At 42.4% G+C, this 12,847-nt stretch overlaps 5 protein-coding genes across 5 annotated transcripts; 3 read left to right on the top strand and 2 right to left on the bottom strand.

Annotated features, from left to right (window-relative positions):
- Nucleotides 1-123: 123 nt before the first annotated feature.
- On the bottom strand, nucleotides 124-1,318 carry IL334_004100 (uncharacterized protein; the record flags this gene model as incomplete). The annotated part of the gene is made up of 7 exons (XM_062935823.1): nucleotides 124-274; nucleotides 336-373; nucleotides 439-549; nucleotides 670-779; nucleotides 868-923; nucleotides 1,002-1,139; nucleotides 1,239-1,318. 7 exons carry the CDS (start codon nucleotides 1,316-1,318, stop codon nucleotides 124-126), a joined length of 684 nt encoding a protein of 227 aa, XP_062791874.1.
- Nucleotides 1,319-2,351: 1,033 nt separating this feature from the next.
- On the top strand, nucleotides 2,352-3,810 carry IL334_004099 (uncharacterized protein; the record flags this gene model as incomplete). Its single annotated transcript, XM_062935822.1, has 3 exons — nucleotides 2,352-2,406; nucleotides 2,481-2,680; nucleotides 2,788-3,810. The coding sequence occupies 3 exons, from the start codon at nucleotides 2,352-2,354 to the stop codon at nucleotides 3,808-3,810; spliced, it is 1,278 nt and encodes a 425-aa protein (XP_062791873.1).
- A 214-nt stretch (nucleotides 3,811-4,024) lies between these two features.
- IL334_004098 (histone acetyltransferase ESA1) lies at nucleotides 4,025-5,906 on the bottom strand (the record flags this gene model as incomplete). Its single annotated transcript, XM_062935821.1, has 3 exons — nucleotides 4,025-4,202; nucleotides 4,268-5,691; nucleotides 5,802-5,906. The coding sequence occupies 3 exons, from the start codon at nucleotides 5,904-5,906 to the stop codon at nucleotides 4,025-4,027; spliced, it is 1,707 nt and encodes a 568-aa protein (XP_062791872.1).
- A 497-nt stretch (nucleotides 5,907-6,403) lies between these two features.
- IL334_004097 (uncharacterized protein) lies at nucleotides 6,404-9,834 on the top strand (the record flags this gene model as incomplete). The annotated part of the gene is made up of 6 exons (XM_062935820.1): nucleotides 6,404-7,112; nucleotides 7,183-8,031; nucleotides 8,093-8,263; nucleotides 8,321-8,902; nucleotides 8,968-9,101; nucleotides 9,169-9,834. The coding sequence occupies 6 exons, from the start codon at nucleotides 6,404-6,406 to the stop codon at nucleotides 9,832-9,834; spliced, it is 3,111 nt and encodes a 1,036-aa protein (XP_062791871.1).
- Nucleotides 9,835-11,519: 1,685 nt separating this feature from the next.
- Nucleotides 11,520-12,724, top strand: IL334_004096 (uncharacterized protein; the record flags this gene model as incomplete). Its single annotated transcript, XM_062935819.1, has 5 exons — nucleotides 11,520-11,653; nucleotides 11,738-11,963; nucleotides 12,025-12,104; nucleotides 12,163-12,298; nucleotides 12,377-12,724. The coding sequence occupies 5 exons, from the start codon at nucleotides 11,520-11,522 to the stop codon at nucleotides 12,722-12,724; spliced, it is 924 nt and encodes a 307-aa protein (XP_062791870.1).
- Between the last annotated feature and the right edge of the window lie 123 nt (nucleotides 12,725-12,847).

The raw sequence follows: 12,847 nt of genomic DNA, 5'->3' as shown, positions 1-12,847 counted from the left end.
ACACTCTCATTGTCGATGCAGATCTTTCACAGTACACATCTGACACAAGGCACAGCACACTCGACATCTCCAAATCTCTTTTACCAGATTCTCCATGGCTATACCGGATTCCCATTCCGACGATTACACTCTTGGCACGACTTCTCGAGTAGTCCTTTTGTAATGGTAATAACCGTTTGAGGGCATCTGTGGAACTCCTCGAGCGCCAGCTCCACCATTGGCTTTAGTGATTTTACCGTCCCAAGCTGTAGCAGGCCAACTAAGTATGGATACACTTCACAACGTCAAATACGTTAATCAGCCGGTTGCCTCTCAATCAGGACTGCGACACTCACATAAGCATGCACAAAGCAGCAACAAGTCCCATCCAAATCTATCATTTCGGGAAATTTAGTTGACAAGATGATGAATATAATTCAAGGATAAAGGAGAACTTACTGCGGCACCAAGCTCGACTTCAACATCGGCGAGTTCGAAAGCTCGATGAGCAATACTCCAGCCATAGATTGTAAACAGCCAAGCGACGACGACTAGGAGAGTTGCCAAGGTCTAATAATTGGGTGGTTCAGTCAACAGCTCTCCAGGGAAGCTAACATTACATGTCTTTCGGAATGAGGAAGACCATAGCGGGGTGACACGGATGAAATGAACTGGGACATGATCACATACCATTGTATAGATAAAGAACACTCTGTTTCCTACGGTTCGTAAAGCTTTCGATTCGTGAACGAAAAGGAGAGGAAGGATGGCGATGACAGTGAAGAACACGAAGATGATGGCTGAATAGCAGACGTAAGAATATCAGCTAGAGTAATCTTCTCTTGAAATGCGGATAACGAGGCGAACGAGTACGGTGGAAAGACCTACAAATAGCCCACAACATCATTCCACCGGTCAAAGCTCTGTTCACTTGAGTGCCAAATCTGCGAGGAACAATCAGTATGAGCTTTGCGCTTGGCTGAACACAGAGTGCAAGCAATTTGGAAGACAATGTGGCTTACTCATAACCAACTTGGTTTGGTAGACAGAAATCGGGCGAGCACCACCCAAAAGCACCGAAAGTCGTAGCGCCTTCAGTAGATGGGAGTCGAAGGAAATCAATCGATCTAATGAATGGAGATGAAAATGTAGTGAGGATACTAGTGATGAATGAAAGTAGTTAGCTGTGAAACACTGCTCTGTCTTCTATTCGATGCACGGACAGTTTGAAAGTAGAGGTTCGGAAAACGGCGACTTACACTAAAATCAAAGCGGCAAATGACAAAGTGAAGAGGATGATGACATGAGCACCGTAAGGGATCTTTTCTCTCCAAGCCATTGCGTATAAATGTCAATGCGTTTGTGTTGAATGTAGATAGGAATCGTGTATGCTGAAAAGTTGAGAGGTTGAAAATCAAAGTTGATTCAGCTATGAGGAGAAAGAGAGATCTTCAGAGCAGATCAAGCCCTTTTATCTCTATTTCGAGATGCGACTTTGTTCTTTTGGATATGATACTACGCTATTATGTTCATCCTCGAGATTTATTGATCGCCGGATGCGTCGAACAATACGCAGCAATTAACAATGATGATAGATTGAAAACAATGCAGGATGTGCAGTTTGAGTTTGAGGAATGAGAGAATGACGGTATTGTACGATTTCAAGTGGACATGATGAACAAGATGATTTCACTGTTTGTGTGTTTCATTCTATAATGTAGACCTCGTTTTTTCATATCGCATTGTTCGTTATTTCAGCATGTGTGTGTGTGTATGTGTGTGTCTGTGCAATGGAAAAAAGGTACCATCAAATATCCTTCAATTCCGTATATTACAGATCAATGGATTGACAACAAATCTGGGAAGACATCTCCGTCAATCATTGGCGGTATACGTATAGCAAAGTCATCAGTATTCTCGATGGGTAAGCATAGTGAAAGCTGCTCGTAAGACTTCAGCGAACCTTATTCAGATGAATGAAAAGCGGTATGTAATACACAAGCCGAACCGGTTGAAGGACTCGCACTGTGTACCGCATAAGTCCCTCTTCAACCTTCTTCTTTTCTGCTTATACAAATTCACCCAAGTGTGATATAGCTACAGTTACATAGATGCAATATCGACCGCCTAATGCATGCATTTATATCTTGTTTCTGCACGATCTGGTTGACCTCTCCCAGTATCGACTTCTTTGTCTGCACCTCTCCCAATTGTTGAATAGCTAAAAAATCATGATTTCTGCGGATTCGACAGTATTATGCTCTTTCTACATCTCCTTCTGTTGCAATGACAGTATCATTCTGGGTTGTATCTGTACACTTTGCGTCTTGTTATGCTTTACTCGTCTTTTTTTGACTATAAAAGCCATATCCATGGCTGTGCAAGATGACAAGTTCCGATCCTGCCTCCTTGAATCAAGTGAACAGGGTGAGTGCCTAGACCGCTTCATTCTATCTTGATATTGCAACGCAAATGCTGATGAGCTCTTCCATTTGTCCTAGATGACACTTCAAATTCAACACCTTCACATGCGCCCGAACTTTTATGGGAAGTCGAGAACACAATCGAAATATTCATTGGACAAGTTGACAGCTGGGACTCTTTGATTACGCCCTTGGAATATACGGTTGACGACGATATAGATGGAATGCTCGAATTAGAGTGGAACGTCTGGAATGTGAAAGAAGAGAGTGCTAATGAGGTGAGTGGCAACGCGGATCGATCCTCTATTCTTTGGTGGCGTAATCACGAAGATAGTTTGATGTAGGTTAAGAAGTGTATCAAGGAATAAGCTGATATGATGATTAGGTTATCAATACTCTCTTCCCCTCACTCAGCAGCGCCAGTCGTCTCCACAAGAGCCAGAGGAAAGAAGGCAGATCCCCGAAGAAATCCACACAATTGTCGCCCCCCGTCATCCAGGAGAAATCATCTATTTTATCCAGAAAATCAACTTCGGATCTCCCAATCCCTCGTTCACACAGTATACAAAGGCCTCCATATGAAATGAAGAAAGCGAAATCACTTCCTACCATACTTGGAAGCACTTCTTTCGCTTTACTCGAGGGAGCTTCTAATACTCTTCGACAGCTTATTCCAGGATTAAACAAGACTCCGATATACGAGGAACCAGAGAAATATGGTTCGGCTTCAGTCAAATCTTCTTCAGCTTCTCGTCGTTCATCAAAGACTTATAAAACCTATCATTGTTATTGCAAAAATAAAACGATTGCAGGCGATTCCGGAAGTACCCCAAGTTCCAGTACGAGCTCGAGTACCGACTCGGCTGCGAGTTCATCAAGTGATCAATCCATCTGGTCGCTTGTAACTTTGATCTCATCTTCAAATGAATCATCATCCCTAGATCCTCAGACCGGCGATGAGCTGAAACGACGTTCACTCGTTCCATTCGTCAACGATTTCAAGCCAAAATCGAGATTACAGGAAAGAAAGGATGATTCAAGGACAGCCTTGAAACCTAGAGTCAGAAAATACTCCAAAGAGATTCAATTGGAAAAAGCTGAGAACCACAAAGCGAGGCTGAAGGATCAACAGAAGCTTCGAAGAGAGGTTGAGTATCTACGAGGTGGAAAATTGTCCGCGTGGAGAGCACGTCTTTCACCTGTCTATTCTCAAATGTCGAGGGAGATCAAGAGGATCGAGAAGAAGGGTGTTCCTTGGTGGTTGTATGATCTTCAAGTACATTTCGATAAAATCGTTCAAGTTTATGGTGGAACGACAGAACTCCATAGCGGAACAATAGGAACGCCAACGGAGAATATAATTGGTATGACGGAAGACGTGTTTTTGGACAAGATCCATTCATTATAAAATGTTGTTTGGATAAAATTAAGGATGTGACTGTAATGATTTAATAATGCATGATTTTTGTCTGATGATTTACCATTCCGTGTTCACGTATACAACTAGCTCATCTTGTGAATTGATACAAAATGGGTGGGATAACTGATTAATGCAAGGTATAGAATAAGTGCCACTGATGACCGAAAATAGAGAAGAAAGAGGGGGGTTGAATACAGACAAATTAGAAACCAAAAGCTAATTGAGCACGACTGAATACAGGTGGTTTCCATTTTAACGCTGCTGGATTGATCGACCTTCTATTTTTGGACATTGTCTTTTGATGTTGTTCCAGAACCGCATCGGTCAGATGTATAATATGTCCGCCTTTATAGTATTTGATCATCTGAAGTGCTTGACAGCTGAATTTGATCATAAAATCAGCGTCGAACATACTCCCGCACTTGTGAATATGGCAACAACTCACGTGTGCATGATATCACCATGAGTGATGGCTGTTTTCTGAGCGATTTCTTCCAAACTAATCTCATCATCACTATCCAATAGTAGTTCCACTATTTTCTCTTGCCAATAAGCTCTATAACCCAATAAACCTAAATCCGATAATGGTTTTTCCGGACTACCCAATTTCCCTTCTACCTTTGATAATTCATATGAGAATTCGATTAAAAGTCTCCCATAACCTTTCCGTTGATGTTGAGGTAGAGTTAAGATACAAGCTACGTTATAACCTTCAGGAGATTCTTTTTCTTTTGAGAAATAACCAATTAAATGACAACCATAATCATCTTTCACAGTCATGCAGTAATACATGAAAGGATCAACATCATAATAGAGCGTTTTGTGATCCAAAAAACATTTTGAAATTAAACATAAATTTCTACACCAAGTTCTTTGACGTCTACCATCAATTTCGAAAAAAGAAATATCTTCATGTCGATAAATTTCATTCCCAGGTGGATGTAATAAATTACATTTATTTCGATGTCTTTTCAGCTGTGTGAAACTTGGATAATATAACAAACAAAATTCACAAATGTATAATACAGGTAGATGAGCATATTCAATTGGATAAGGTGAAAAATACCACGTTTCAACTTCATGTTTACCGATTTGTAATTTATCTAAATTCTTGACTCTTGATACTTCCGAGTGTGATTGTGTCATTGATCCTGATGTTCTCAATTTTTCGATTTCTTGTTTTTTTGAGAACACTTTGGGCGCAGCCTGTGGATTTATTGGGCCTGATAAATCGATTTCACCTTCACCATCTTCATCTCCTTGTCCCTTTTGAGATTTACCACCACCAGTACCGCCATCTGAGCCTATCATGGAAATATCACCATCTGCATCAATGGAATCTGCGTCGTCTTCATCTTGGTCTTCGTCCTCATCATCATCTAAGTCAGGTTGATCTTTTCCCTTTCTCTTTGAGGGTATTTTGCCCTTTGATGAGCCCTTTGCTAATGGATGAGCTTTCCCCACTGCCGAAGCAGCTTTAGTGGCTGCTTTTTTAAGTAGACTACCTGAAGGTCTAGGTGATCCATTTATCCTTGAAGGCGTTGAAGATCCAGGTGTAGAAGGTACTTTGCCGATTTTTTCTTTCTTTTTCTTGTCATCTTCTTTAGCTTTAGGCCATTCCATCTCTTTGTCAATTATCAATCTACTTCCACCGACCCATTCATCCAAACGTTTGTTAAATTCAACATAATGCACGTAATATTCCGTGTCGTCTCTTGGATCAGGAGGTGGTGCATCAGGTGCAGGGGGTGGTGCGAACGCTGATGGTTTGGGTTTAGGTCTCGTCGATAATATCTCTGCTTTTCGTTGTTCTTCTTGTCCATTTGGTAATGGTTTTCGAACAAATATTTTGACTCCGGGTATAACATCCTATAACCGAAGGAAAAGGGAAAAAAACAACACCAAACATGTCAACAAAGATGTTCTTATCGAGCAAGAATGGTATGCATCGGAGAAGGTGAGACTGTAAGGTGACTCACTTCTAATGAATATGTACCAGGAGTAGCAACGGTCGGTGCGGGAGACCCCCCATCACTACCTGCCCTTCCACCGCCATGAGGTGTGGAAGGCGTTGAAGGAGCCATAATAGCGTCTTACCACCGCTGGAAATATCTCGGGACACAGAGTGTTTGTGTGACCGCTTGAAACGAGAGACCAAAGGTATGATCCTGCTTGACAGAGTAAAGCGGCGATCAATCTGAGGTAGACTAGACCAAGTCGCAGATATCTGAGGTTGAAGTCAGATGGTATGGTTGTTTACCAACGGGAAAGAGGGTCTGCGCAAACACGTCGGCAACAGGGTAAAAAAACTGAAAAGAGAATATATAACTTATGAAAGATAGGGATTTGAAAAGAGTGGCGTGCGTGGGAAAATGGAATATCATCTGAATGTGGCACTTTTGGGGGATCTATAGGGACAATTGGGGGCCCGTAATGCTTTTACTCAATAACAAAATAAACACGTCCACCGAGAAGACAGTCGTTGATGATAACTAATATCTTACACCGAGATAATCATAGAGACTGGACCAGATAGACTGCTAAGAAGAATGAAAGTAACGATCCCAACATACGAAATATAATGTCATCCTATTTCCCCTTTTCATCCTCCTCGACTCCTCTCGCACAACCGACGCATAATGTCAACCTTGATGATCCACATCTTCAACTGACTGTGACCCCTTCAGCTTCGGCGTATTACGCCGGAGAAACATTCTCAGTGACGATCACATTCACCAACACTCGAACACCACCATCGGATGCCTCTCATCCTAAGACACCTGGATCGGGTCCTTCTACCGCTGATATAAGGACAGCTACATCTGCAGAAAGACACCTTCCAGCCTTAAGTCCACGTGAAGACCTTCTGTCAATACAAGCCTTACCAGAGAGGAAACATCAGATAGGATTGAATAGCCCTTCTATACCTTTGAGTTATGGTGATACGAACGCTGAAGCTGGTTCATCAAGAATAACAACTCCTACGCCTGATCCATTGTCGATCAATTCGACACCTGGACCCGGCCCATCAACGATAACTTCGGATCTAGGTTTCCCTTATAGTCCAGGAGCTAATCCGGCTTACAGAGCCCCAGGATGGCCAGGACAGGGAGGACCAAGCTCACCTACAAGGGAGAAACCTATGAATTTCAGAAGTCCAGATGGATGGAGTAAAAACGATAACGGATCCGCTAAAGAAGGAGGTCATAATAGAAGATCAAGAAGTTTGGCGTTGGGCAAAGGTACCATGAGTCCTCAAGAATTAGTCTGGGCTTTAGGTGGTCAACCTAGTGAGCTGAAGCATGCTCTTGAAAAAACCGCGTGACCATATTTAATTGACAGGATGAATCGTTTCGCCAGCACCACCACCTCTACCTTCTCGTAGACCTCATTCAGCCGCTATACCATCCCATCATCCACATTCACGTAAAATTTCCATCAATAACTTCCCTTTATCACCTCCTTCTGACGAATCGATCAGTAGTTCACTTTCACCACCTCTAAGATCACTTCCGGAACGGGATCTAATGGCTTCAGCAGCAGCTGGTCCATCTAGACCTGCTCTGATACGAGCGACGAGCTCAACTAGTTCACAAGGTACAACCGATGATGATACATTCATATCAAATGGTGCTTTAACAAGATCGAAATCACGTCCTATGCCTTCTCCATTAGCTCATGGAAGAACACCTTCATATCATAATGCATACGGAGCCAATCTTTTAGGTCTAGGTACCCCGCCCGCTTTACCACCACCAACTCATCCATATATAAGGGAACGCATACCTGTAGACAAAGGTACCACGACCGTCTTATGGGCCTACACTAGGTTGATAGCTCATTTTCATCCTTCGAACACTTATATCCCTCCAGATCCATTATTACCTCTTCGATCCATGCTACTACATCAACCAGTTGGATCAGGTTCTCTAAATCCTACTCCAGCCTTAACGTCTAATGGAGCCGGTTCAAATGGGACCTCAAGATGGCAACTTAGTTTTGGAACTGGTACGATCGGAAATGCAACTCAACCAAGTTTGACCGGTAGTTTGTTTGGTCTAGCGAAAGATCTGGTCATGGGTGGAAGTGGTGGAAGTTTAGAGGAAGAGAGAAAGAGAGTTTGGAATATGAAAGATTTACCAGTATTAGAAACTACTAGAAGTTTGTTAGGCGTGGACCTGAAGTTGAAAGAAGGTGAAAGTAAGGAATGTAAGTGCAGTGTCTTCATGCGACTCTCCGGAAGATGGTGAAGATTGACTTTCTGTCTCAGTCATGTATACCCTTCCGTTACCTGCAACCCTACCTCCTGCTCATCGTGGCAAAGCTTTTCGGTTCTCCTATGATCTGGTAGTATCACTTAATGTCTCGCTCCCCGGAGGAGGAGGTAGACAGAAGTCAAAGGACATTACGGTTCCTATCAGGGTCTGGGCGAATGTATCAGGTAAGCAATAAATACCTCGTCAAACCTGTACCTACCTCAGACTGATTACTGTTGTAGTTGGACATCCTTTTCGAACGTATGATGTACTAAAACCGATCATCCAAACGAAAGAAGAAGGGATTGTTCAGGAAGTAGAACCCGAACTCTCACCTAAATCACAGGAAGAACGCTCTTCACCTATCCCTAACGGGGGAATCGGCCTTCGCCGGCGATCTAGTGCATCTGATAAACACCGATATAAAGGTGGAGATACAATGGAATCTCTTCAAGCGTACGCGAAACATCTACTCGACACCCTTGAGCCAAACTCCTCACATAATCCTTCGGAAGGATATACACCGAAACTACCTCCTCAAAGTCCAAGTGGATCAATATCAAAGCTACCCAGATCGAGAGTAGTCAGTCCTTCTTCATCTTCATTCCATATTCCTCCATTACCCGCGAAGGAAACAAATGGAGATCGCGGTGATAGAAAATCAGAGACATATCTTGGAATACCTGGAGATACACTAGGAAAAGGATTGAGGCCAAGACCAAAACAAGGCACAGTTCTAGAAGGTGACGATGAGTTGGTCGAAGAGGGTACAGAGGCTGGTTGTGGTGAAGCTGTTGAGATTCTCAGTCGACATTCGCCCAAAGGTGAGCACTTTTGCACAACTTGAGCGTGACGGCCGTATGCTAATGGGTGCGTGGTTGTTGCTTAGCTTCATACGATATCGCAAAGGACGGAGAAGTCGTGGCTGTCTTGACGTTGATCAAAACCACGTATAGACTAGGAGAGACCGTTTTGGGAGTAGTGACTTTCAATGAGCCGGAAACGGAACGCAGAGTCCTTAAAGTAAGTACTGGATCCATCGCGATGCTCAATCGAGACAGCAAACATGTCAACTAACTTATTGGTGTAGTTTTCTGCATTCTTGGAATCACATGAATTGATACCGGAACCACTACTTCCACCTGGAAATGTCCAGCCTCAATTATCAAGATTACATGCTGAACATCGTTCATCATATGTCGTCTCCTCCTCAAGATTAGCGTTCTCTCTGGATATCCCTTCTGACGCGACTCCAGGATTCAGCTTAGCCGCAGGACAAGGGGACAAAGGTGGCTTAGAATGGAAAGTCAAGTTGCAGTTCGTTGTCGCTGTTCCACATCATCACCACCAACACCATCATGATCATCGTCAACAAAGCAATAATCGAAAATCTGAGAGTACAGCAAGGACCGACAAAGGCCATGTGAAGCATAAGAGACAGAATCAATCAGTGAATCTTTTACCTAGAAATGGGTCATCTAATGATCATGATAACAGATTCTATTCAGCGACAAACACTTTGACCCCTTTACTACCTCTTTCTGAGCCATTGAGAATAGATGGGATTTCTTCCAATTCAGATTCAGATGAAAAAGATCTCAACCTTGATCGGGGTGAAAAACCAATAAAAAGGCGAAGCTCGACGACGATGAGATGGGAAGAAATGAAAACTGAGTTAGTTGAATGTCAAGTTCCGGTGAAAGTCTTAGCTGGAAATACTGCTTTCGTAGTCAGACCTTCTGTCTGGGTGATTTGAAAAGTATCCGTATCAGCCAACTCGGATATCTCAACAGTACATACAAGAGGAGATGATCTAGGATGCAACTATAGATGAACACCTATTCATCGTTATTTTAATATGGGATTGAGCTCGGAGACGATAGTGACGTGGCATTTTTAATATTGTATGATGTAGGTTGAAATGGTGATACGCGCGTTGCATTTCAACCAAATTAACTGTTTTTACCACCACTCCATCCCGTCAGACTCTCGCTTTCATTGTTCTTCTTTTGCTCACTCTTCCAATATTATTACAACGAATGAGGAGTCAAGGCTAACTACAAGTGACTGTGACGTTAGAGAATAGTATGTTAAACTGTGAGTTGGAACTATATCTGAATCGATACGTCCTTGATATACGCCTGAATATCCCACTTTCCCCTTCTTTGCTACAACGCTATTTCCCTCTTATTACGAATGACGAACCCATCCTGAGTTTAATTATATAGGAAGTGCCATCTTATTTGCTCGTTCTACGTATGGTAGTTCTGTGCTATGCTGTTTCCAGGTTCTCTGAGACTTTTATTCCACTCTTACTCCTTTTTTGGTTTTGGATATCGAACCGAACGGAAAGCTAATTAGTCTTTTGATATGTCTTTTAGGATAGGTTGTAATGATATAGAATACGTACAGATGAATGTATCAATGAATATCGAATGATCCCTATGTCTGTATCACTTGCGATCGAGCAAAGGAGAGTTGTCGAAGCACAGTCATCTACTGCACCCGACACAGTTGCACGCTTCCCCTATCTCAAGCTTTCTCGTCGCATCGTACTCCTCAACGTCGAGATATTCAGTCATCCAGCTGGCATCTTCCTCTCGTTTACGTGATGACTCCCAGAATTATTGCCCAACCTCCATTTTTGCTCACCTTTGCTCACCTCTTGACACGGTTCTCCTGTTCGCCAACCTATCTGCCCTCAGTCGTGCACTGTTACGGTGTCTGTGTATTCACGTATCACGCACAGACGGTGGCCCGTATAAAAAGCATGACCTGTCGTTTAGGATGTTGCCAATAGCGTACTGTTTAGTCTTATATGACAGCGCTTTATACGCAGAGGGGACGCGGGAGACTACATCCAATCTTGCTGGAAGTGGTCCTTTCCCGTTATCGGCCTTTGATCTCTACAATTACACATAAGATGTTGAGTCGATCTTCCTGACTTGAGGATATGATTATCATGCATCAGACTCGAAAATAGCGTGCTTGATTGGCTGTAGTGTGATTATAAGACGATTGAGCTTACGGCCGTTAAATGCATCAAAGGTTACGAGTATGAGTGTCGGTTAAATCGCCAATTTATGCCTCGATCTGCATCTGTTGAAATTTAGCTGATTTCACCTGTAATATATTTCTGTCATCTATTTTTGCCTATATATGCCATTATACTTTATCGTCATCTCAACAATATAATGCTCTTCACTTATTTCTCTTCTTTGCTGTTGTGATTTGGTACCATATACCTCTGTGCATAGTTCCTTGTGTATAGACTAGACTTGTGTATACTTTTTCGATAGGCTGTATAGTGACTGTTTCATTCTTCGATTGACTACCTCAAATCATTTAGATTGTTTGACCGGTTCAACATACTCTTGACTCGACTATCGCTCGTTTCATCTATATACTCAGGAGATCGAGACCTATACTGCGTGTTCCACTATGAAAGAACGACCGGCAGCCGAAAATGCTTTAGCTACCATCGGGGCAGTTTTGTGGATGGTACAAATCTTACCTCAAATAATCAAATCACATCGATCGAAATCTACTACGGGTCTCTCAGCCGGATTGATGTTGTAAGTAAACCCTCCTTGACGAACTCAGCTATCCTGTTCGTTATCAATGTGGAAGAGATTAGTGCTGACTCGTTGGTCGCTTAGTATATGGGCATTAGCATCTTTATTCCTCGGATCCTATTTAGTTGCTCAGAGATTATCGATCCCATTACAAATCCAACCTCAAGCATTTGGAGTATTAGCAGCAGTATCAACTGGACAAATATTATATTACTCTCATAATTGGTCAAAAAAGAAAGCGATTTGGTTTTTCGTTATTTTCTGCGTTATCTTTGCTGGATTCGAAGCTGGAAGTGTTTATGCTCTTTGGGTGAGTTTCAAGTATCATTCAAAAAGCATAATTTCTGACGGTTTATCCATCTCATTTATAGGCAGGTCAAGATAACGGCGTCAATTGGCCCATACAAATGTACGGATACATATCTGCTGTATTGTTAGCAGCTGCATTAGGGTGAATACGATCATCCACAAAAAGCAAAAGTTGAATTAACATTGATAATATGTGATAGTCCACAATTTTATGAAATCTGGAAATTTAAAGAAGTACTTGGAATCTCAATGTTATTTATGATTGTAGATACTTTAGGAGGAGTGTTCTCTTTGGCCAGTTTATTCTGTAGAGCAGATCTTGATATAGCTGGAGCTGTGAGTCCATCTTTCTCTGTCTCTGCTTGTATGTTTGAGTGAACATGGGCTGATTCTCTTCAATTTATTGTGTATTAGGTATCATATGCCCTCGTAGTAGTATTAGACAGTATAGTCGTCATCCTAGCTTTGATCCTCAATCCGTTAGCTAAACGACGTAGAGTCAGGGAAGGTAAACCTGCAAATGTACACGAAGCTTTGAGTTTGGAAGCGGCAGCTGAACAAGGTCAAGGCCAACTCCCTCCTCCCACTGCCGCTGGAGATGGCATGGGCGAAGGCTTAGGTCGGAGTGTATCTTCTCAGAGAGAGCAAGAGAAGAGGGGAAAAAGTCCATCTGGCAATGACAATGCGATTACGGAGGAAGGAGCTGATTCGCAAAGCACGATAGTCAATTCATCGTCTGGATCAGCAGGTGTGGAAAAGTAATCCTGATCAGGATAAGTTGGGTAGAATATTGCCTACAAATACAATGATACCAACAACATTTTGTAACAATAATCAACCTTCAGCACAACACATCTGAATAGACATTAAATCGGATAGATATCA

The sequence above is a fragment of the Kwoniella shivajii genome, chromosome 5 (genome assembly GCF_035658355.1).
Source record: "Kwoniella shivajii chromosome 5, complete sequence".
In the NCBI taxonomy this organism is placed as follows: domain Eukaryota; kingdom Fungi; phylum Basidiomycota; class Tremellomycetes; order Tremellales; family Cryptococcaceae; genus Kwoniella; species Kwoniella shivajii.
This window is presented reverse-complemented; position numbering and strand designations above follow the sequence as displayed.